General features: G+C 47.0%; 1 protein-coding gene across 1 annotated transcript; it reads left to right on the top strand.

Moving 5' to 3' along the window:
- Positions 1 to 2,867: 2,867 nt before the first annotated feature.
- PABPN1 (poly(A) binding protein nuclear 1) lies at positions 2,868 to 23,747 on the top strand. Its single transcript, XM_058182321.1, has 6 exons — positions 2,868 to 3,102; positions 6,878 to 6,992; positions 14,487 to 14,554; positions 14,641 to 14,747; positions 15,811 to 15,898; positions 20,228 to 23,747. The coding sequence occupies exons 1-6, from the start codon at positions 2,875 to 2,877 to the stop codon at positions 20,393 to 20,395; spliced, it is 774 nt and encodes a 257-aa protein (XP_058038304.1). The 5' UTR covers positions 2,868 to 2,874; the 3' UTR covers positions 20,396 to 23,747.
- Positions 23,748 to 23,813: the final 66 nt, after the last annotated feature.

Below are 23,813 nucleotides of genomic sequence, written 5' to 3'. Positions count from 1 at the left end.
GTCTGGGCATGGAGCCAGGACTGGGGCCGGGAGGCATACATTCCTCCGTGTTCGGGAGCAGATAAGCAGACCCCGGCTGCGGTGAGAGCGGACAAGACACAACAGGTATCCTCCTGGATGAACGGCTGTCGTTTGAAGATCATTTGACGGCCGTCTCCAGGAGGGCCTTCCACCAGGTGCGCCTGGTTCGGCAGTTGCGCCCCTTCCTTGATCGGGATGCCTTGTGCACAGTCACTCATGCGCTCGTTACCTCTTGCTTGGATTATTGTAATGCTCTCTACATGGGGCTCCCCTTGAGGTGCGCTCGGAGGCTTCAGTTAGTCCAGAATGCAGCTGCGCGGGTGATAGAGGGAGCTACGCGTAGCTCCCACGTAACACCGCTCCTGCGCAGACTGCACTGGCTACCTGTGGCCTTTCGAGTGCACTTTAAGGTTTTGGTTATGACCTTTAAAGCGCTCCATGGCTTAGGGCCTGGGTACTTACGGGACCGTCTGCTGTTACCGCATGCCTCCCACCGACCCGTACGCTCTCACAGAGAGGGACTTCTCAGGGTGCCGTCCGCCAAGCAATGTCGGCTGGCGGCCCCCAGGGGAAGATCCTTCTCTGTGGGGGCTCCCACACTCTGGAACAAGCTTCTCCTGGGTTTACGCCAAATACCTGACCTTCGGACCTTTCGCCGCGAACTGAAGACACATCTTTTCACTCGCGCGGGGCTGGCTTAAGTTTTATCGATTTTAAATTTCTTATTACTAATTTTAAATGGGGTTTTAGTTTTTTATATATTTTAAAGTTTTTAGGCTAATTATAATAAGTTTTTTAACTTGCATTTTAAATTGTATATTGTATTGTCTGTTTTTTACTTTTGCCTGTACACCGCCCTGAGTCCTTCGGGAGAAGGGCGGTATAAAAATCAAATAAATAAATAAATAAATAAATATGGTTTAATAATTCCAACGGGTAATCTTTTAATTTTAATTTTTAATTTTTTTTTATTTGTCATGTTCTATAAAAGGACTCGGCACCCTCCTTAACGCAGGCAGTCCTTGCACTTACAACCACTTCACTTAGTGACCGTTCAATGTTACGACGGGATGGACCAAAAAAAAAAGCAATCTATGATCGATTTTCGCACTTAACGACCGTGGTCACGTGATCAAAGTTCGGACGCTGGGCAACTGCTTCGCCTTTGTGACAGTCGCCGCATCCTGGGTCATTAAGGCAAATCTACATCTCCTGGGATAATACAGGTAGCCTTCGACTTAGTTCACTTAGCGGCCGTCCATAGTTACGACGTCACGATGGGATCGAAGGCCATTTTTCACACTTGCGACCGTTGCCCCATGTGATCAAAATTCAGACTTTTGGCAACTGACTCGTATTTATGACGTCCTGGGGGGGTTGGGTCACATGATCCCCTTTTACGACCTTCTGACAAGCAAAGCCCACGAGGGAAGCCGGATTCACTTAACAACCGGATTCCTAATGTTAACGATTGCAGTGATTCACTTAACAACCGTGGCAAGGAAATGTTGGCCGCAGTTGTGGTCGTAAGTCGAGGACTACCTGAAAATGTTTTTTGGGGGGCTTTGCCTGAATTACTTGGTGATTTTACTACCTTTTATTACCATTTTTTTTTAAGAGAGGGCTGTAAAAACCCTGCGAAGCGCTATATATAAATCTATTAATAGGCCTTATTGCTATTAAGGCCAATTTTCGCCCCCCCCCCCACAACCTCCGAAAAGAAACCAGAAGTTGTGCTGAAGGGTTTATTAAGACTGTAGCCCTTTGGGCTCCGCGCGGGGCGGGGCCAAAAGAGCCGTTATAAACGTTCTTTCCTTTAGCAGCCAATCAGAAATGTCACCTTTCCCACCTTAGTTGTGGAAAACGAAAGGCGGGCCAAAAGAGAAAAAAAATCGACCAATTAGAATAGGAGAAGAGGAACGGCGTTCCCGCCCAGTGGACTAGACCGTGTGCAAAGATTTGCCAAAAACGTCCTCCCATTACGCAATGTGTTTTTTGGCTGATTGGCTCAAGGCGGGCTGGGAGGCCCAATGGAAAACATCCGCGGATAGGATTGACACATTGCATTTCCGCCAATAAGCGACGACTTCACCTTTTTTTAAAAAAAACAACAACCCAAAACCATGCCAAACGACCAATCACGCATCGAGGATTAAGATTGGCGAGGCAAAGGCGGGCCAAAGTCCACCTCCCTCGCCTCAACCTCCCCTTCCTTTCTTTCGCGCCCACCCGGGGCCTAAACAGACTGACACCGGCCTCCTCCATTCAGCTCCGCAGCCCCGAGCAAACAAAGGTGGTGGTGGGAAACCCCGTGCCTTCGTCCCAATCAGCGAGCAGCAACGCTTTGGGAGGCCGCCTCCCCCTGCCAAAAAAAAAAAAAAGAGAGAGAGAGAAAAGCCCTTCGCCTCCAATCCACCATTTTGAAGGCGGGCCGAAACTGAGGCAAATCCTTCCCCAATCGCCGACGGACGCCTCTTGATTGACGGCCGGGCCGGGCCAAACCAGAAAGCCGGGCCGAAGGCGCGAGGCGGAGGGCCAATAGAGAGCGTCGGAGCCGCGCCAATAGGAGCGGGCGCGAGACGGGGTAGCCAATCGGAGCGCGGCGGGCGGCGTGTGGTAGTGGTGGCGGCGGCGGCGGAGGCGGCGGCAGCAGCGGCGGGCTCTATGGCGTCCGTGAAGGGCACGAGCGGCGGCGGCGGGCGAGGCGCTATCGCGGCCTTGGGTGGCGACGGGGAGCCGGGCGGGGGCCCGGGCGGGGGCCTGCCGTCGCAGTACGGGAACGGGCTGGGGGGAAGCGGCCCCGGGGGGGAGCAGGGCGGGGGGCTCCGCGTGGAGGAGGAGGAGGAGGAGGAGATGCTGATCGAGGCGGCGGGCGGCGGAGGAGGCGGCGGCGGTGGCGGCGGGAGCAGAGGCGGCGGCGGCCCCAGGGGCGCCCTCACCTCCTCCTCCTCCTCCTCGCTGCCCTCCCGGGTCGGGCAAGCCGGCGTGGGCGCCCCCCACCACCACCCTCACCCCGAGGAGCTGGAGGAGGAGGCCGGCCTGGGCGAGGGCGACCCCGGCGACTCCGCCATCGAGGACCCGGTGAGCATAATCTCTCCCCTCACACACACACACACACACACACTTGGGGCGGGGGGGGAAAAGAGGGTCGGGGACTCGATGGATGGATGAAGGGAAGCGGAGGGGAGGGAGGGAGGAGGGGAAGGAAGGGGAAAAGGAAAATACGTTTTAAAAAAGAGGAAAGGTTAAAGAGGAAGGGAGGAGATGGGGATGAGGGAGGAAGGAGAGAATTGTAAAAAAAAGAAAAAAGGAGGAGATGGGGAAGAGGGAGAGGAAGGAGAGAATTTTAAAAAAAGAAAAAAGGAGGAGATGGGGATGAGGGAGGAAGGAGAGAATTAAAAAAAAAGAAAAAGGGAGGGAGGAGATGGGGATGAGGGTGGAAGGGAGGAAGGAGAGAATTGTAAAAAAAAAGGGAGGAGATGGGGATGAGGGAGGAAGGAAACAATTGTAAAAAAGAGAGAAAAAGAGGGAGGAAAGAGATGGGGATGAGGGTGGAAGGGAGGAAGGAGAGAATTGTAAAAAAAGAGAAAGGGAGGAGATGGGGATGAGTGGAAGGAAGGGGGGAAGGCAAGAATTGCAAAAAGAAAAATGAGGGAGGGAGGAAGGAAGGAGATGGGATGAGTGGGAGGGAGGAAAGAAAGAATTTTTAAAAAAGGAAAAAACAAGGGAGGAAGGAAAGATGAGGATAAGGGAGAAGGGAGAATTGTAAAAAAAAGAGAAAAAGGGAGGAAGGAGATGGGGATGAGTGGAAGGAAGGGGGGAAGGAAAGAATTGCAAAAAAGGAAAATTAAAGGGGGAAAAATGAAGGAAGGAGATAGGGATAAGTATGGAAGGGAAGAAGGATAGAATTTTTTAAAGAGGGAAAATTAAAGGGAGGAAGGAAAGATGGGGATAGGTGGAAGGGAGGAAGGAAAGAATTGCAAAAAAGGAAAAATGAAGGAAGGAAGGAGATGGGATGAATGTGGAAGGGAGGAAAGAAAGACTTAAAAAGGAAAGATTAAAGAGGGAGGGAGGAAAGAATGTTTTAAAAAGAAAAATTAAAGAGGGAGGAAGGAAAGATGGGGATAAGTGGAAGGGAGGAAGGAAAGAAATTAAAAGAAAATGGGAAGGAAGAAAAATAATTAAAAATGAAAAAGGGCAAGTGATAGGAAGGAAGGAGATGGGAATAAGGAAGGAAAGAATTAAAAAATAGGAAAAATGAAAGAGGAAGGAGAGGATTCTTAAAAAGAGCAAAACGAAAGTGGGAGGTTGGGAAGAAGGGAAGGGTGTACATGGGAATGGAAGGAAGGAAGGAAAGAATTTAAAAAATAGGAAGGAATGCGATGGGAATAAATAAGAGGAAGGGAGGAAAAGATTTCTTTTAAAAAGAAACATTCAAGAGGAAGGGTGGAAGAAAGGAAGGAGATGAGAACAAGTGGAAGAGAGAAGGAAAGGATTTTAAAAAAAGGAAAGAGGAAGGATGGAAGGCAAGAATTAAAAAAAATCCTCCTCCTCCTCTGACCCGGATCTGTCTCTTCTTTGCCCCACATGCTTGGCTGGAGAACAATAAGAAGAGGGAAGGAAACCCCTCTTTTTTTAAAAAAAAAAAAGAAGAAAAATCGATTTTTAAAATTTTTATATTTTGTGCTAGAGCCCATTTGCTTCAGCGCCAGAGAAGCTGATGGGGAGGAAGCGCCAATCTTTTTTTTTTTTTTTTTTGCGCATTTTGAAAAAAGAAAAGAGGGAAGGGAAGGGCTGGGAAAGAGGAAAGATGAGATTGAGCCATGAGGCTTAATGGGAGATGGGGGGGGAGAGGCTTGAAAAGAGTGGTGGTGGGGGTCAAGATCCTGGAGGGATTTTGAGAGAGGGGGTGGGTGGGCGGTGTCTGGGAGACACGTGGCTGCTGGGGGGGGGTAACCGTCCCTAAGCGGGATGCTTTGATGGGACGGTAGAGCTCCAGGCCAGGAAGAGCCTCCATTGCTTCTTAGCTTGGAAACAAAGAGCGTTTAGCTTTCCCGCTACTTGGGCCAATCTGGGGGAAAAGAGCCCCTTTCTTTAAAGGCGGGGGGGGGAGGCTTCTGCCGTCTGGAACAATGGCTTCAGGGGCAGCCCAGACAGAACTGGGTGTTTGTAGGGGATTGTAAAATCAATCTGTCTGTCTATCTATCTATCTCTACCATATCTATCTCTGTATCTATCATATCTATATCTATCAATCAGCCATTGATCCATCATCTATCTATCTATCTATCTATCTATCTATCATCTATCTATCATCTATCTATCTATCTATCTATCTATCTATCTCTATCAATCAGCCATCCATTGATCCATCCATCATATCTCTATATCTCTATCCAACTCTCCCTTCCTCCCCCCCCCATATCTATCCCTATATCTATCAATCATCTATCTATCCATCTATCATATCTATTTCTGTCTGTCTGTCTATCTAATCTGGAGGTGAGGAAGCTCGCACCATTTAATGGAAGAGAAATGCTGCTGCTTTGGCGTCCTTATGCATGAGATGCGGGTTATTAGGACAACTCAAATGGGGTCGGTCTGTTTCAAATAGCAAAGAAGGAGGGGAAAATGGGGCCCAAGAGGAAACAAATCAGGAGGCAGAGGAGGCCTGGGCTCCCGTTTGGAATGGTGTACAGGTAACCCTTGACTTAACGATCCCAAATTTGGTTGCTCAGCGAGATATCAGTGAAGTGAATTTTCCCTCCTTTTTACGACCTTCCTTACCATGGAAGTGAATCGCTGCGATAGTGGAGTTAGTTAAACGGTTGTTAAGCAAATCTGGCTGATGTTGCTCGTACAAAGGTTGCAAAAAGGGGGGGGGGTCATCACGTGACATCCCCCCCGGGATGCGGCAACGGTCATAAATAGGAGTCGGGTTGCCAAGCACCCAATTTCGATGCCGCAACGGTCGTAAGTATGAAAAACGGTCCGAAGTCACTTCTTTTCAGTGCCGTCGTAACTTCGAACGATCACAACGAACTGTAAGTTGAGGGACTACCTGTATTACCCACGATTGCATTTTAATTGGCAATGCAATTAGTCCTTGATATGCAACCACAATTGGGCTCCAGAATTTCCATTGCTAAGGGAGACAGTTGTTTGCCTGATTTTACAACCAACCTTGCCGTGGTTGTTGAGGGAATCCCAGGGTTGTTAAACGAATCTGGCTTTCCCCCTCCATTGACTTTGCTAGTTGGAAGCCATCCAAAAAAGGTCACAAATGGTGTGATTGTGTGACACCCCCCCCCCAGGCCAATGCAACCATTGTAAATATGTGTGGTTGCCAAGCGCCCCAAATTTTGATTGACGTCACTGTGGAGATGCTGGCCGTAAATGTGAGGACCGGTTGTAACTCATTTTTCCCCCCAGTGGCATTAAAATACCAATGTCACTAAATGAATAATTGTATGTCAAGGACTACCTGTAGTTTCGCTGTACAATGGATATAGGTGGCCCTCGACTTACAACAGTTCTTTTAGTGACCATTCAAAGTTGCAGCGACACTGAAAAATGACTTAGAACCATTTTTCATACTTACGAACCAATACAGCACCCTTGTGGTCACCTTATCAAAATTCAGACCTTTGGCAAGTGACTCACATTTATGACCGACGCAGCGTCAAACTCGCTTAACCCTTGTCTCGCTTAGCAACAGAAAATATTTGGGCTCCGGTGTCATACGTAAGTCAAGGACCACCTATGCTTCTTGCAGAAGGAGATTTTGAGTGGGAACAACTCATAAAGGGCATTTTATTTTATTTTTGCTCATTGCTGCTCGCCCATTCCTCCCCAGGAGCTGGAAGCCATTAAAGCCAGGGTACGAGAGATGGAGGAAGAAGCCGAGAAGTTGAAAGAGTTGCAAAATGAAGTGGAGAAACAAATGAACATGAGCCCCCCACCCGGCAACGGTGAGAAACCCCCACCCCCCCCCTCTTGGAAATTCTGAATTTCAGCCATCTTCTCAATCGGGAGAGCCGTTTAATTATTCAGGATTGTAGAGACTCACACATTAGCACGCAATGTCTTATATGGGTATCAATATCTTATACAGCCTCTTCAGTCTAGTGGTTAAGGCACCAGGTGAGAAAACGGGAAACTCTGAGTTCTAGTCCCCCCTTAGTCATGAAAGCCGGCTGGGTGACTTTGGCCCAATTACCAGGAGCAGGTGAGTTCTAATCCTGTCTCGGAATGAAAGATGGCTGGGTGCCTTCGGGCCAGTGGTGAAATCTGAACCGGTTTACTACTGGTTCGCTGGCTGCGCATGCGCGCTGCGTGCCAAATGCGAGGTGTGCGCCCGCGCGCAGGGCGTGCCAAAAGGAGGCATCGGGTAAGTAGAACAGCGCGCGGGGGTCCGTGTGATCAACTGTGGTGCGCGATCTTTTTTTTTTACTTTTAAAAGCATTTTTTACAACCTATCCGGCTGAATAGGTTGTAAAAAATACTTTTAAAAGGTAAAAAAAGGCTGTGACAATCACAGCTGAGCCGCACGATTGTCAGAGCCTTTTTTGTTTTTTTACCTTTTAAAAGCATTTTTTACAACCTATTCCTACCATTCGGGCGGGAAAAGCGAGTGAGCCGGAAAGAAGCGGGCGACCGGGCAATTTGCTGGGCATGGGTGGGAGCCCCAGGGAGTTTTGCTACCCGTTCTCCGATCCACCTGCTGCCATCGCTTTCGGATTGGCCAATCCGGTCTGAACCGGGAGCATTTTCATTTCATTCATTCATTTATTAGATTTATAAACCGCCCTTCTCCCGAAGGACTCAGGGCGGTGTACAGCCAAGATAAAAAGAGACAATATACAATTAAAAAATAAATTAAAAAACTTATTACACAGTGTGGCCGAAATTAAAATAATTAACATCTATAAACCCCAGTTAAAACTAAAAATTTAAAATTATAAACTAAACAATTAAGAAAGCCCCGCACGAACAAACAAATATGTTTTCAGTTCGCGGCGAAAAGTCCGAAGGTCAGGTATTTGTGGTAAACCAGGGGGAAGTTCGTTCCAAAGAGTAGGGGCCCCCACAGAGAAGGATCTTCCCCTGGGGGCCGCCAGCCGACATTGTCTGGCGGACGGCACCCTGAGAAGGCCCTCTCTATGGGAGCGTACGGGTCGGTGGGAGGCATGAGGTAACAGCAGGCGGTCCTGTAAGTACCCAGATCCAAAGCCATGGAGCGCTTTAAAGGTGGTAACCAAAACCTTGAAATGCACCCGAAAGGCAACAGGAAGCCAGTGCAGTCTGCGCAGGAGAGGTGTCACATGGGAGCTACGTGAGACTCCCTCTATCACCTGCGCAGCTGCATTCTGGACCAACTGAAGCCTCCGAGTGCATCTCAAGGGGAGCCCCATGTAGAGAGCATTGCAATAATCCAGGCGGGAGGTAACAAGAGCATGAGTGACTGTGCATAGGGCATCCCGATCAAGGAAGGGGCGCAACTGGCGAACCAGGCGAACCTGGTGAAAGGCTCTCCTGGAGACGGCCGCTACATGATCTTCGAGCGACAGCCGTGCATCCAGGAGAACACCCCTGCTTCGGGTCAGTCACCAGGAGACCGCGAGTTCTAGCTTGCCTCAGGCACGAAAGCCAGCTGGGTGATTTGGGGCCAATCACGAGGAGAGTGTTGAGTTCTACTCCGGTCTCAGGCACGAAAGCCGGTTTGGTCTCTTCTTGCCTCAGCCCAACCCACCTCACAAGGTGGTTGTTACGGGGAAAATAGGAGGAAGCTATGTTGAATGTATTCACTGCCTTGAGTTATTTGTAAAAAAAAAAAAAAAAGCAGGATACAGGATAAATAAATGTACGCCTCTTTGTGCACAGCGTATACCGAAGCTCCGGTCCCATAGGCCATTCACAATAGGTTTTATTTATTTTATTTTCTCAGTTGTGCTTTTAGAAATGTTCACAGGCCATAAATTGGACCAAGCATTAAGGAAGGGTTTAGAAGGAAATGGCAACCATTCAAATACTTAACATAAGTATATAGTCAAATAAATGATGGGGCCTCCATTCTGGTACACCCTATGCCTATCTATGAGTGAGTCTGTGTTTGTGTATATATACACACACTTATACCACACACCCCTCCAAACCTCTAGAAAAGCTAGATTGTCCCTCGCTGAGTGGACTGAATCATATCTTCGGTCTCTTTAAGCTAGAACGGCCTGGCAGGAGGATGTTAAATGGCATTTTGCCTGCTGAGAGCACAGAAAGACCAATTGCCTTGTGATGATCACGTGTTTGGTTGATTCCCGTAAAGTAGAAACATTTATTGTACTGAAAAGGAGTTAAAAAAAAAAAATTCTTCGCGTGACTGAGAAATTGGGCCCTGAAAGAGAGGAGAAAGCAGTCTGTTGTTGACTTGGATCTTAGGTAGAATTGCTACCTTCGGAGCCAGGATAGATAGATAGATAGATAACCCTAAATCAGGGGTCGGCAACCCACGGCTCTGGAGCCGCATGTGGCTCTTTCATCCCTCTGCTGCAGCTCCCTATCGCCGGTCGGCTCCACAATTGATAGGACTTTTGGTTAGGACAGGTAGAGGAAAAAGGGTGTCGCGCTAGGAGAAGACTATGATGGGGGAACTGGACTTCTAGTCGGCTTCAGAATTGAATGAGGGGATTTCCAGTTAGGATTTTTGAGGCTCTTTGAGTGTTTACGGTTGCCGACCCGCGCCCTAAACCCTCATCCTTTACCTATACCTGTGTACCCTTTCACGGTCTCTCAAAGTTGCTTTGTTAAAAAGGCAACTGGAGTGCTTAAGGAAGAAGAAAACATTTCGCTTCTCATCCAAGAAGCTTCACTGATGAAGCTTCTTGGATGAGAAGCAAAACGTCGTCTTACAGAATAACGGAGTTTCTGGAAGGGACCTTGGAGGTCTTCTAGCCCAATCCCCTGCTCAGGCAGGAGACCCTATACCATTTCAGACAAAGGGTTATCCAACCTTAAAAACTTCCAATGTTGGAGCACCCACAACTTCTGGTAGCAAGCAGTTCCACTGGTTAATTGTTCTCACTGTCAGGAAATTTCTCCTTAGTTCTAAGTTGCTTCTCTCCTTGATTAGTTTCCATCCATTGCTTCCTGTCCTACCCTCAGGTGCTTTGGAGAATAGCTTGACTCCCTCTGGCAACCCCTGAGATATTGGAAGACTGCTATCATGTCTCCCCTAGTCCTTCTTTTTCATTAAACTAGACATACCCAGTTCCTGCAACCGTTCTTCATACGTTTTAGCCTCCGGTCCTCTAATCATCTTGGTTGCTCTTCTCTGCACTCTTTCTAGAGTCTCCCATCTTTTTTGTATCATGACGACCAAAACTGGATGCGGTATTCCAAGTGTGGCCTTGTAAAGCGGTATTAACACGTCACCTGATCTTGAGTCTATCCCTCTATTAATACTGCCTGCTTTGGCTTTTTTGGCAATTTCTTCAAGATAAAAACAGTCCGTTTTTTTTTTTTGGTTTTTTTTTTTTTTGGTTTTTTTTAAAGCACCTTTGAGGCAGCTGTGACCTGGGTGTCTACAGAGATTCCTTAGTCATCCAGGTCAGGGGTCTCCAGCCTTGACAATGTGCTGGCTGAGGAATTCTGGGAGTTGAAGTCCACAAGTCTTAAAGTTGCCAAGGTTGGAGAGCCCTGATCCAGGTCATGGTTGTCCCAAACGTGCTTTTCCCAAGAAGCAAGTGGACTTTCTGGTTTTCCTTTCAAGACTTCTCCTTCGCTTTTCCTCCAGGAAACTTCTTCAGCTCGGATTGGATGGTGGAGAATAGAAGGATTTGCACTCCTTGCAGACAGCTGATCATTTTCCATTTGCATCCTTTTAGCCAGTCCTTAAAGCCACCTGGAGGTATTATCTCCGTTATCAGTCACCTGCATGGTGAAAATGGGTGTGGAGCCTTCTTGGAACTCTTGAAAGGATAATGTTTGTAGATTGGAGATAGATGATGTCATATCTCTCCCCCTCTTATTGAGAGAAGACTGTCCAATTTTGACATAGATGGCCTCTTTTGACCCCTCTTTCAAACCAGCGGTCCTCTCTGTCCAAAAAGGAGACTTTTGCTGTCTTCAAAAGACTGGCCTCTGTCTTTTAAACGCAGATGGACTGCTGAATCTAGTCCTGATGGGTTTGTTCTCCTTTGTTGTGCCATGCGGTTGTGAAGTGGTGGTTTTGTTTCCCCAAATGTCCAGATCTGCACAGGGCTCGCTGGATTGAACTGCATTGGCTACGTTACTCAGTTTGGTCTAGGTGTTTTATCCCTGGGAGTGGGGGGGCACGAGCCTCTGCCTTTTGTGTATTCTTGGGTTTGAAGCATGCACATGTGTCGTGTTGGCCGAAGATCCTCCTGAGCTTTTCCGATGTTTCTGCAACGACAGCGTTGCTTTGTTTATTCTCCTCCTCTTCGTCGTCTTGTTACGGAGGAGCTCCTGTGGGGTCTTTTTTGAAGATTTGATGAAGGCCCACTTGGGATAGCCACAAGTTCTGAGGGCTTCCTTGATGTGTTTTCCTTCTTTTTCTTTCTCATCGTTGCTGGTAGGCAGGCCTTCAGCTCGGTGGTGTAGGATTCTGATGACTTCCATTTTGTGCTCCAGTGTGGGTGGTGGGAATCAAAATGTAAATATTGATCTGTGTGTGTTTGTCGGCTTCTGTAAACTTCAATGTTAAGGCTTAATGTCTACTGCGCAATCTAGGAAGGCTATAGACTATTGTCCTTCGCATCTTCCTGTGCGAAGTTGATCTGTTGTACGAACGCTTCCAATTCCTTTTTTTTTTTTTAAAAAAAATCTTGATCCAGGTATTGTCCACATACTTATACCTGTGAGTGGGTGGAATTCCTGGGTGGAAGGCGTCTAGGGCTTTGGTTTCTTCTTCTTCCATGTAGAGATTGGCCACAATGGGGGACACAGGTGGACCCATGGCACAGCTGTGTTTTTGTCTGTGGAAACTTTTATTGTATTTAAAACCAGGCAGAGGTCTACATGGAAGAGGTAGAAACCAAAGCCCTAGACGCCTAGCGTTCACCACACATATCAATGCGGTGGACGGATACATCAAATTCGCACAGGAAGACGTTAAGGAAAATAGTCTATAGCAGTGATGGCTAACCTTTTTGCCCTTGTGTGCCAAAAGCGAGGGGAGTACGGGGGGAATCATACATGTGCGTGCCCACACACATAATTATATGCGCCCCATGCATGCGCGCACAACCCCCCCCTCCGCTTATGACCTGGTAGGCCAATTTTTTGCTCTCCCCTAACTCCAAAGCCTCTCTAGGAACCTGGGGAGGGTGACAACGGCCTTCCCCACCACCCTGGAGGCCGGAAGTTGGTAAATGGGCCGCTTCTGCCTCCAGAGGATTGGGGAAGGCCCTTTTCGCCTTCCCCAGGCTCCTAGATAGGCTGTGGAGCCTGGGGAGAGCAAAAAACAGACCTTCCCAACCACCATCCCCGGACCTCCGGAGGCAGGAAACAGCCTGTTTCCCTACTTCTGGTGATGTTGTGACTCCAGCCCCTGAACTTGGCCCCATGCCCGAAAGTGACTCAGAAAGTGAGGGGGAAAGGCCGGTAAGGCTTACCTCGGGAGCACCGATTCCTTTGGAGCCAGAACCAGACCATTCGGAGGACGTAATGAGGCCGTCATCCCCTGATTCCTCCCTTCCCCAGGCTACGCCTTCAGACCCAGCTGATAATAATCAAGCTTGGCTTGACCCGTCAGAAGATTAGAGAGGCGGCGTCATCAAAAGGAAGGGTGGGGAAGGAGCCCCACCCCTCAGGATATATAAGGAGCTTTGGGACTGCACTCACTCCACAGGAAGCAAAGTTTAGCTGATCTGTTTCAAAAAGAGCTGAAAGTCTTGCTACGTGAGTCATTTGTTTGAACTTTGGCAGGCAGCTGCGATTTCTCTGCCAGGACTGATAAGAGCTGTGAATCCACTGGCTGAAAGCCAGCTCGTGTGTCTGAAGTGGGGAAGGAGACAGAATAGGTGGGCCCAGAAGGTCCGAAAATCAGCTGGCCGACACTCACATGCATGCTAGAGCTGAGCTCATGTTCCCACTGATACGGCTCCCCATGACACACATGTGTGCCATACGTTCGCTATCACGGGTCTATAGCCTTCCTGGATTGCGCAGTACACATTAAGGAAGACAAGTCTTAACGCTGAAGTTTACAGACACCTCCCCCCCCATCAATATTTACATTTTGATTCCCACCACCCACACTGGAGCACAAAATGGAAGTCATCAGACTTCCAGTACGTCGCAGGAACATCGGAAACGCTCAGGAGGATTTTCAGCCAACACAACATACGTGCACACTTCAAATCCAAGAATAGACAAAAGGCAGAAGCTTGTCTACCCCAAGGATAAAACACCCAGACACAAACTGAGCAACATGGTATATGCAATCCAATGTAGCGAGCCCTGTGCAGATCTGGATATTTGGGGAAACAAAACAACCACTTGACAACCGCATGGCACAATATAGAAGATTCAGCAGTCCATCTGCGTTTAAAAGACAGAGGCTCCAGGTGGTTTTAACGACACCCCCCCCCACAAAGGATACAAATGTCCAGCTGTCTGCAAGGAGTATAAATCCTTCCATTCCCCACTGTTCTGTCCGAGCTGAAGAAGCTTCTTGGGAGGAGAAGCAAAACATCTTTGAAGAAAAACCAGAAAGTCCATCTGCCTCTTTTGGGAAAAGGACCTTTGGGTATGATTTAGATGACTGAGAATCTCCGTAATGTTGTGACCCAGGCCCAAGTAGTAAACTCAGTCAGTTTAAAAACGAACAAACTTTTTATTAGAACAGCTGAGAATTAACTCATTCTTAGCGTAGTGCAAACTAAATCAAAGCAAATTCTTCACAACACAATTCCTCAGTCTTATCGCCAACCTTGGTCTTAATTAGGCAAACTACCAAAGGCCTTCCTTGGCAAAAGTTCAAGAGCAGAAGACACCGATAAGAAACAAATACAGCAAAACAAAGCGATCAACATTGTTTTCCAGCAAAGAGCCCAAATGCCGTTGCTGGTCTTTTAAGCCCTGATGGGGGGGGCAATAATCTCTTGGCCTTACTCCCGAGTCATCCTCTTTGCTTGAGCTGCTCTTGCCTTCTGGCAGCTTTTCACACTCATGCATTAGGAACAGGCTCCTTCTGTTCCTCTGCCTCACTACTGTCAGCCTCTGGAGGCTTTGGAGTCTGCACATCACTCCCCTGGCCCCACCTCAGCCTCTGACGCAGAGCCCTCATCCGGGCCTTCCCCAGCCTCCAGGACCGGCCCACCCTCTTCCTCAGCCTCATCGCTATCTGACTCTGTTGCCAGCTCCGCAGGCTACTGGCGGACCACAACACATTGACATTTTCCCTTCCACATTGTTTAATAATTCTGCCTTTCTTTCTCTCTCTCTAGCTGGCCCGGTCATCATGTCTTTAGAAGAAAAGATGGAAGCCGACGCCAGATCTATATACGTAGGAAATGTGAGTGTCTCCCACTCCCCAGCTTTCTTCAAGCGCGAACAAAACCAGCAGGCTCACCTCCTGAACTGACCTGTCTTCCATTTCAGGTAGATTACGGGGCAACGGCAGAAGAATTGGAAGCCCACTTCCACGGCTGTGGTTCCGTCAACCGTGTGACCATCCTGTGTGACAAATACACGGGCCATCCCAAGGGGTGAGTTGAACTTTTCTTGGATGTGTGTGTGGAATTTGTCTTTTGGCTTATAGCTTCCGTAAAGCTCAAGAATTGATACAGTAGACTATAGGTAGGCCTCCACCCTTTCGTTGAGTTGACCGTTTGAAGTTACAACGGCGCTGAAAAACAACTACTGGGGACTTATGACCATTTTCACACTTATAACCGTTGCAGCATCCTTGCGGTCACATGATCGAAAGTTGGATGCTTGCTAACTATTTATGACAGTTGTATCCTGGGGGAGATGTTCCTGTGATCCCCCCTTTTGCGAACGGGGTTAATGGAGCCAGATTAATTTCACAGCCATGATGCCATCCAGCAGGTTCTGGAGAACCGGCAGCAGAAATTTTGAGTAGTTTGGGGAACCGGCAAATACCATCTCTGGCTGACCCCAGAGTGGGTGAGAATGAGGATTTTGCAATATCCTTCCCCCAGGAGTAGGGAGGGAATGGAGATTTTGCAGTAGTCTTCCCCCCGGAGTGGGGTGAGAATGGGGATTTTGCAGTATCCTTCTGTCAGGAGTGGGGTGGGAATGGGGATTTTGCAATATCCTTCCTCTGGAGTGGGGTGGGAATGGAGATTTTGCAGTATCCTTCCCCTGCCACGCCCACAGAATCGGTAGTAAAGAAATTTGGATTTCACCACTGTACGGTGCCCACCAGAGGTAGAATTCACTTCCCTTCCCTACCGGTTTGCAAATGCACGGGCACTTCTCCGTACTGGCACATTATGTCTGGGCGGGTGGGCGGAGCCTCACGCAGTTGCTGCTACCGGTTCGTGCAATCCGGAGAGAAACGACTGATGCCAACTTAACGACCACCACTGATGCCAACTTAACAACAGTGGAGAGCAAGGTCGCAAAAGGGGGCGAAGCTCGCTTGAGCAACTGCCTCGCTTAGCAACAGACATTTGGGGCCCAGTTGCGGTCGTAAGTCGAGGACTACCTGTAAGTGAACAAACCCTCCCTCCCCCTTCCTCCCCAGTGCTTAATAGTATGAAGTGTCTAATCGTCCAATCCCCCCCTTCTTCCCATTTTCTCAAGGTTCGCCTACATTGAATTTTCCGACAAGGAATCGGTGCGGACTTCCTTAGCGTTAGATGAATCCCTGTTCAGAGGGAGACAGATCAAGGTGGGTATGCCCTTTTCAGACACACACACACACACACACACACACACACACAACTTGCTCTGTGCCTGACTCTTGAAGAACTCTTGCAGCAACCCTTGAACCCAAATCACCTAAGACTTCAGTTGTGAGAACAAGGTGAGGTTTTCTGCTTCGGATTTCTTCCCTTCAGGATCACTCCGACCTGGAATTCCCCCTGTGCGCACTCTCTCTCCCTCCTCTCTCTTTCTCTCTCTCTCACTGATGATATTCTTTGACTGGGTAATGAAATGTCTGCAAAAAAAACCCACCCAGCTCAGAGACCACCAAGAACCCCTCTGTTGTCCTCTTTCTTTTCTTTCTCCTTTTCCTCCTTCTCTCTCGTCTTCTTTTCCTCCTTCTCTTCACAAACCCCACTCCATTCTAGCACTGATGATGTTCCCTAGTTGGGTCGTGAAACGCCTGCAAGAAACCATAGTCGCCCTCCTTCTCTTTTTCCTTCTCTCTCCTCTTCTCCTTCCCTTCTCCGCTCCACCAACCTCCACCAACCCCACATTCTAACACTGATGATGTCACCTAGTTGGCTCATGAAACGCCTGCAAGCAGAACACCAAGCTCAGAGAGCACCAAGGACCCACAGTCCTCCTCCTTCCCTTCCTTCTAACTGATGATGTCACCTAGTTGGAATAGAATAGAATAGAATAGAATAGAATAGAATAGAATAGAATAGAATAGAATAGAATAGAATAGAATTTTATTGGCCAAGTGTGATTGGACACACAAGGAATTTGTCTTGGTGCATATGCTCTCTGTACATAAAAGAAAAGATACGTTCATCAAAGTACAACATTTACAACACAATTGATGATCAATATATCAATATAAATCATAAGGATTGCCAGCAACAAGTTATAGTCATACAGTCATAAGTGGAAAGAGATTGGTGATGGGAACTATGAGAAGATTAATAGTAGTGCAGATTCAGTAAATAGTCTGACAGTGTTGAGGGAATTATTTGTTTAGCAGAGTGATGGCCTTCGGGAAAAAACTGTTGTTGTGTCTAGTTGTTCTGGTGTGCAGTGCTCTATAGCGTCGTTTTGAGGGTAGGAGTTGAAACAGTTTATGTCCAGGATGCGAGAGGTCTGCAAATATTTTCACGGCCCTCTTCTTGATTCGTGCAGTATACAGGTCCTCAATGGAAGGCAGGTTGGTAGCAATTATTTTTTCTGCAGTTCTAATTATCCTCTGAAGTCTGTGTTTTTCTTGTTGGGTTGCAGAACCGAACCAGACAGTTATAGAGGTGCAAATGACAGACTCAATAATTCCTCTGTAGAATTGGATCAGCAGCTCCTTGGGCAGTTTGAGCTTACTGAGTTGGCGCAGAAAGAACATTCTTTGTTGTCCTTTTTTAATGATGTTTTTGATGTTAGCTGTCCATTTGAGATCTTGCGATATGATAGAACCCAGAAATTTGAAGGTTTCTACTGTTGATACTGTGTTGTCAAGTATTGTGAGAGGTGGAAGTATGGAAGGGTTTTTCCTAAAGTCTACCACCATTTCTACGGTTTTGAGTGTGTTCAGTTCCAGATTGTTTTGGTTGCACCACAAGGCTAGTCGTTCGACCTCTCGTCTATATGCGGATTCGTCATTGTCTCGAATGAGACCAATCACTGTTGTGTCATCTGCGAACTTCAGTAGCTTAACAGATGGATCATTGGAGATGCAGTCATTGGTATACAGAGAGAAGAGAAGTGGGGAGAGCACACAGCCTTGGGGGGGCCCTGTGCTAATTGTACAGGTATTTGATGTGATCTTGCTTAGCTTCACCTGCTGCTTCCTGTTTGTTAGGAAGCTTGTGATCCACTTACAAGTCTGTTCCGGTACCTGTAGCTGGTTTAGCTTAGTTAGAAGAATGTCTGGAATGATGGTATTGAATGCTGAACTAAAGTCTACAAAAAGGACCCTTGCATAGGTCTTTGGAGACTCAAGATGTTGTAGGATGTAGTGCAGAGCCATATTAACAGCATCATCTGTTGATCTATTTGCTCGCTATGCAAATTGCAAGGGGTCTAAGAGCGGATTCGTGATGGTTTTCAGGTAGGAAAGCACTAGCCTTTCAAAGGTTTTCATGACTACAGATGTTAGAGCAACTGGTCTGTAGTCATTCAGTTCCTTGATGGTGGGCTTCTTCGGCACTGGGATGATGGTAGAGCGTTTGAAGCAAGAAGGAACATAGCACATCTCTAGTGATTTATTGAAAATATGGGTGAAGATGGGGGCCAATTGGTCAGCACAGACTTTTAAGCAAGGAGTTATCTTGTCTGGGCCTGGAGCTTTTCCTGGCTTTTGTCTGTGAAATAGGTCCTGCACTTCCTTTTCTGTGATCACTAGGGGTTGTGAACCCAATGAAATGGGGTCAGTTGTAGGAGGCTTGGCTGTTGTTGGTGTGTCTGAGATGGGGGTTGTGGAGATAGGTGGCTGTAGTTTCCTTTCAAACCTGCAGTAAAACTCATTCAGGTCATCTGCCAGTTGTTGATTACCTTCAGCCTGGGAAGGAGGTTTGCCATAGACATATTTTTGCCATATTTTAAAGAGTTTTCCACATGTTTGCTGGTTCATTTGCTGAAAACTGATTCTTTAGCTTTTCAGAGTAGCTTCTTTTTGCTGCTCTTATCTCCCTTGTTAGTGCATTTCTGGCCTGATTGTACAGCATTTTATCACCTTTTCTGTAGGCTTCCTCTTTGGAATGTCGTAGCTGCTTAAGTTTAGGTGTAAACCAAGGTTTGTTGTTACTGTGTATTCGCAAGTTCCTTGTAGGTACACATAGGTCTTCACAGAAGCTGACATATGATGTTACAGTATCTGTGAGTTCATCCAGGTCTGCAGAGGTATCTTTAAAAATATTCCAATCAGTGCAGTCAAAACATGCCTGTAGCTTTAATTCTGATTCCTCCGTCCAGGTTTTCACTGATTTAATTATTGGTTTTATGGCTTTAAGTCTTTGCCTGTAAGCAGGTACAAGGTGAATCATGCAATGATCAGAGTGTCCTACAGCTGCACGTGGTAAAGACCGATAGGCATTAGTGTTGTGTAGCAGTGGTCTAGAGTATTCTTGCCTCTGGTGGGACAATTGACATGCTGAAAGTATTTTGGTAGTTCTTTCCTTAAGTTTGCCTTGTTTAGATCTCCCAAAACAATGGCCAGTGAATCAGGGTGTTTGGCTTCAGCCTCCATGATTTGGTCAGCTAGAGTTCGTAATGCCTTGTTTACACAGGCTTGTGGTGGGACATAAACAGCAATTAGAAGAAATGAGGAAAATTCACGAGGCAAATAGTAAGGTTTGCAGTTGATAATTAGAGTCTCTAAATTGTTGTCACAGAATTTGTAAATTATGTTAAAATCTTGACACCAGGTTGAATTAATATATAGGCATAAGCCTCCTCCTTTCTTTTTACCAGATGTTTCTGGAATCCTGTCTGATCGTTCAATTTGAAATCCTGGAATGTTCAGGCTGCTATTTTCAATTGATTCATTTAACCAGGTTTCAGAGAAGCATAGGACTGCTGAATTGCGAAAATCAGAATAGTATTTGTTTAAGAGGAGTATTTCATCCATCTTATTTGCAAGTGAGCGTATATTTGTTAGGAAAATTGAAGGCAGAGGAGTTTTAATGCGACTTCTTAGCTTGATTAAGATCCCAGATCGCTTACCTCTTTTTCTTCGTTTCCGTCGTTTGGTTTTTTTAGTAATCCATGGCTCCGTGGGAATTGCCTCCTCCTGTGTTAGAATCTCCTCCGTGTTTGTAAAGACAGGTGGGGGTGAGATTAAAGAAAGCTGCTCCTTAAAGAAATGTTCCTTAATTTTTAGCAGATGGTCTCGTGAGTAGGAAATCCGTAGTGAGTCACAGAGAACAATTAGAAATAAAGAAACAATTAGAGAGCATTTCACCGAGGCAGCCTTCGTCGGCGCCATCTTAGAAAGGAAAAAACAACAACATAAAACATTGGGTCATAAAACATCTGCAAGCAGAATGCCAAGCTGAGAGAGAGCACCAAGGACCCCACAGTCCTCCTCCTCCTCCTCCTCTCTGCAAACCCCCACTCTCTTCTAACACTGATGATGTCACCTAGTTGGGTCACGAAACGCCTGCTCGGAAAGCACCAAGGACCTCCCACCGTACCCATTGTTCTCTTCTACTTGAAATCTCCTCTGCTAACGGAGAGGTGTCTGCATTTTCCTTGGGTAACGAGAAAGATCAGGCATTCTCGCCCACCATGCCCCTTTGTCCTTTTCTTACTACCCCCGCACCCCTCCTCCCTTGAGTCTGACCTGCACGATTCTTTTCCTTTTCAGGTGATTCCCAAACGGACCAACCGGCCAGGCATCAGCACGACAGACAGAGGCTTTCCCAGGACCCGGTACCGAGGGCGAGGCTCCGGCTACAGCAGTTCCAGGGCCCGTTTCTACAGTGGCTTCAGCAGCAGACCGCCCCGAGGGCGTGCTTACAGGTCTGACCCTTAAAAAGGGATCGGCATGTTGGGGAGGGTGTGTGTGTGTGTGTTGATCCACAGTAGGCGGTCAGAGTCACGCTTGCCGATGGCGAGGTAGCAATCCCAGGCTTAAAACAATCCGGCATCTCTTTAACTGATCAAGTGAAACAGACCCACGAAAAGGCTCCTGCAAGCCAGATTTACAGTAGTTTTTGGCGTATCAGAGGCACTGCCCCACACTCCCCAAAAAGTGGGTGGAAATGTCAGTGTGTCTTATGCAGCAAATGTTGCCGAAGCCCTGACCACATCGGCCAGCTCCCATCCTTCGGCCTCTGCCTCCCAGCAGTTTACCTCCTTGCAGCAAACAGCCTGGTCAGCTTCAGCACAGCCTGACTTAGCACGAGCAGCTGATTGGTGGTTGGATCTGCCTCCCGGAACACAACCGATCAGCTGTTCCAGGCTGTGGGGATCGGTACTGTTGCTGCCTTTCGCCGTTGTCACCTATTGCCACCTCCGCGCGTACTATTTTCGGCCCTTCGTGCATCCCATCTTTGGCCTCCGCATGTCCCATTTTCAGCCCGTTCCAGGTGCCGGGGATAAGCGGTGGCGGCTGGAACGGGCCAAAAATGGGACGCGCAGAGGCAAAAAACGGGGCGCGCAAAGGCTGAAAACAGGATGCACAGAGGCTGAAATTGAGGCCCACGGAGGTGTCGATAGGTGACAGCGGGAACGGATGCCGATGGGTAACGTTGGTCCCTGCAGCTTGGAACAGCTGATAGGCGGTATTCTGGGAGACAGACCCAACCACCAATCAGCTGCTCGTGGTAAATCAGGCTGTTTCCTGCAAGGAGGAAAATTGCTGGGAGGCAGAGGCAGATTTTTTCCCCCCCTTGTTTTCTTCCCCAAAAGCTAGGTGCGTCTTATACTTCGGAGCATCTTATAGTCTGAAAAATACGGTAGTTGATTTTAGGCTAAAAAGAGAGTTCCTTCCATTGATCCACAAGAAAGAGGCCCATGAAAGGGCTCCTGCAAGCAGGGTAGATTTGATTTAAATCGAGTCGATTTATATCGCGATTTAAATCACTAGTAAAAAGGGCTTGATTTAAATCGACTTGATTGTAATCATGATTTTTAGAGAGCAACTTGCCGTCTCAGTCCCGCATCGGCTCCTCCTCTGACTCACCGCTGTCGCCTCACCGACAATCCCAATATCACAGAATATACAGCCTCCTGCTGTGTAACTTAAGCTCCATTTCACGCTGAATAAACTAAAATACGAATGTATCTTAAATAGAAAACGATCTTGAGATAGATTCTTACTCCAAAAGCATTTTATTAAAATAAATTTGATTAAAAAAAAACAATTTAAATTTTAAAAATCTGATTTTTTTATTAAAAAAATCATCGATTTTTATTCACTCTGCATTGCAAGCCAGGTTAGTTAATTTGGGTAAAAAAAAAGAGAGCGTGAAAGCGGTTCAACAACGATTCGGCGATCCGAGAATTTTTCCATTTTCCTGAGCTTTCCAATTGACTGGCATGCCTCGAGGGACGACCACCATCGAGCCCAAAATGGGCGTTGCTATGTGAGACATAACGTTAAGTGAGTCCTGCCCCATTTGAGTCCCAAAATGTCGACTGATAAGTTGAGACGTTTGTTAAGTGAGTCCTGCCCCATTTTACGACTTCTTCTTGCCTTTGTCAAGAGAATCACTTCAGTCGGGGGCAGTCATCACTTAAACCAGGGGTCTGCAATCTTAAACAATCAAAGAGCCATTTGGACCCGTTTCCCACAGAAAACAAAACACCGGGAGACACAAAACCTTCCGGTGCCTGACTATTTCTTGAGTGACTACAAAACTAGCATATGTAGTTGAATAGTTTTCTTGTAGTTTTCTTTGATTTATCTATGATTGGCCTACCGGAGGTTGAAAAGCTCAATAAATTGCGTGCTGGTGGGTGTCGCACATTGTCGGTTGTGATGCATATTTTGAGTGATAGTGAGCCGTAGCAGAGGGGTTGAAAGAGTCACATGCGGTTCCAGAGCTGCAGGTTGCTGATCCTGACTTAAACCGTATTACTAATTTACGAACCGCAGCGATTCACTTAATAGCTGTGGCCTGAAAAGTCGTAAAATGGGGCACAGCTCTTTTAACCAATGTCTCGCTTAGCAACAGAAACGTTTGGCTCCCTCACGGCCGTTGAGGACTACTTACCCTGATAAAACTCAATTTTTTCAGAAACCTCTGAGAGTCAAAACATTGTTTTTTTGACCTCATCGGGTTCTTGAATGAAAAGTCGATTAAAGTTTCAAATTAGCTTCAGAATGTGAGAACCCAAAGCAAGATAATAATAATAATAAAAAGAGTGCCAACGTCGTAGGGACGGACTTCGCCAAAATTCAAAAGCCTTTTTTGGGAGATGCCAAAGCCTCCATTTTTTCACATTTAAAAAAAAAAAATCCCATTTCTGTAGTTTTTAAAAGCTTATTTTTATTTTATTTTTTAAAGAAAAATATACCTCCTTCATTAACTTGTTTCCTTCTTCTCTTCACAGGGGCCGGGCCAGAGCGACCTCATGGTATTCCCCTTACTAAAAACAAAACAAAAAAAAAAGTGGTTTTTTAGGAAGGAGGAAAAAAAAAAGAAAAAAAATGAAGATTGTTACCATGATGGAAATTTTTTTTTTATATATATATATATATACTGTTGGTGGGAGGAGGATGTTTCTAACGCTGTGCAGAGAAAGAGGGTTGACGTATACTGGAGGGAGGGGAGAAAGAAAGAAAAAAAAAATATTTGTGGGGCAGCCGAGCTGTTGTTAAAAAACACCTGGTAGTATTGTTGAGAGAGATTCCCTCTCCGCCCTTCCTTCCCTTTTTGCGGGTTTTTTTTTGGGGGGGGGATTCTTCCTCTGTGTTTTTAGGAGGGGAGGCAATGCCGGGGAGGGTGTCCTCATCCCTTCCAAAATTCTGTGATTCTTTTGTTTCTCTTCTTCTGCTCCTTCGCTCCATTGTGTGTCTTCGTATGTCTGGCATTTATTTCCCTGCTTGGTTCCCGCTGCCTTTTCATCGCTTTGCCTTGCCCTTCCTTCCTTCCTTCCACCCAGATTAGCCAGGAAGAAGCTGGCATTCAAGGCTTCGTCGCTACTTTTTTTCCAGACATCCCTCGCCCGACCTATGTTTCTGCCCGGGACATCCTCAAATGCCCCATCCCATTCTGGCTGGAGGTTGCAGAAGGAATCCATCCCTGCCTCTTACTCTCCATCACCCTTTCGCTCCAATCTTGGAATTTTGTTCTGCACCCAAATGTATTGTTCTAAAAAAGACTGATTCCTGTTTAAAAAAACAGGTTTCTTCCTCCTTCCTTCCTTCCTTCCTCCCTCCCTCCCTCCCTCCCGCCTGGTGCCCACCATACAGGTCATAGGTGTTCCCGCGGCCCTCATTCTTT

This window comes from Ahaetulla prasina, chromosome 4 (assembly GCF_028640845.1).
Source record: "Ahaetulla prasina isolate Xishuangbanna chromosome 4, ASM2864084v1, whole genome shotgun sequence".
Lineage (NCBI taxonomy): Eukaryota > Metazoa > Chordata > Lepidosauria > Squamata > Colubridae > Ahaetulla > Ahaetulla prasina.
This window is presented reverse-complemented; position numbering and strand designations above follow the sequence as displayed.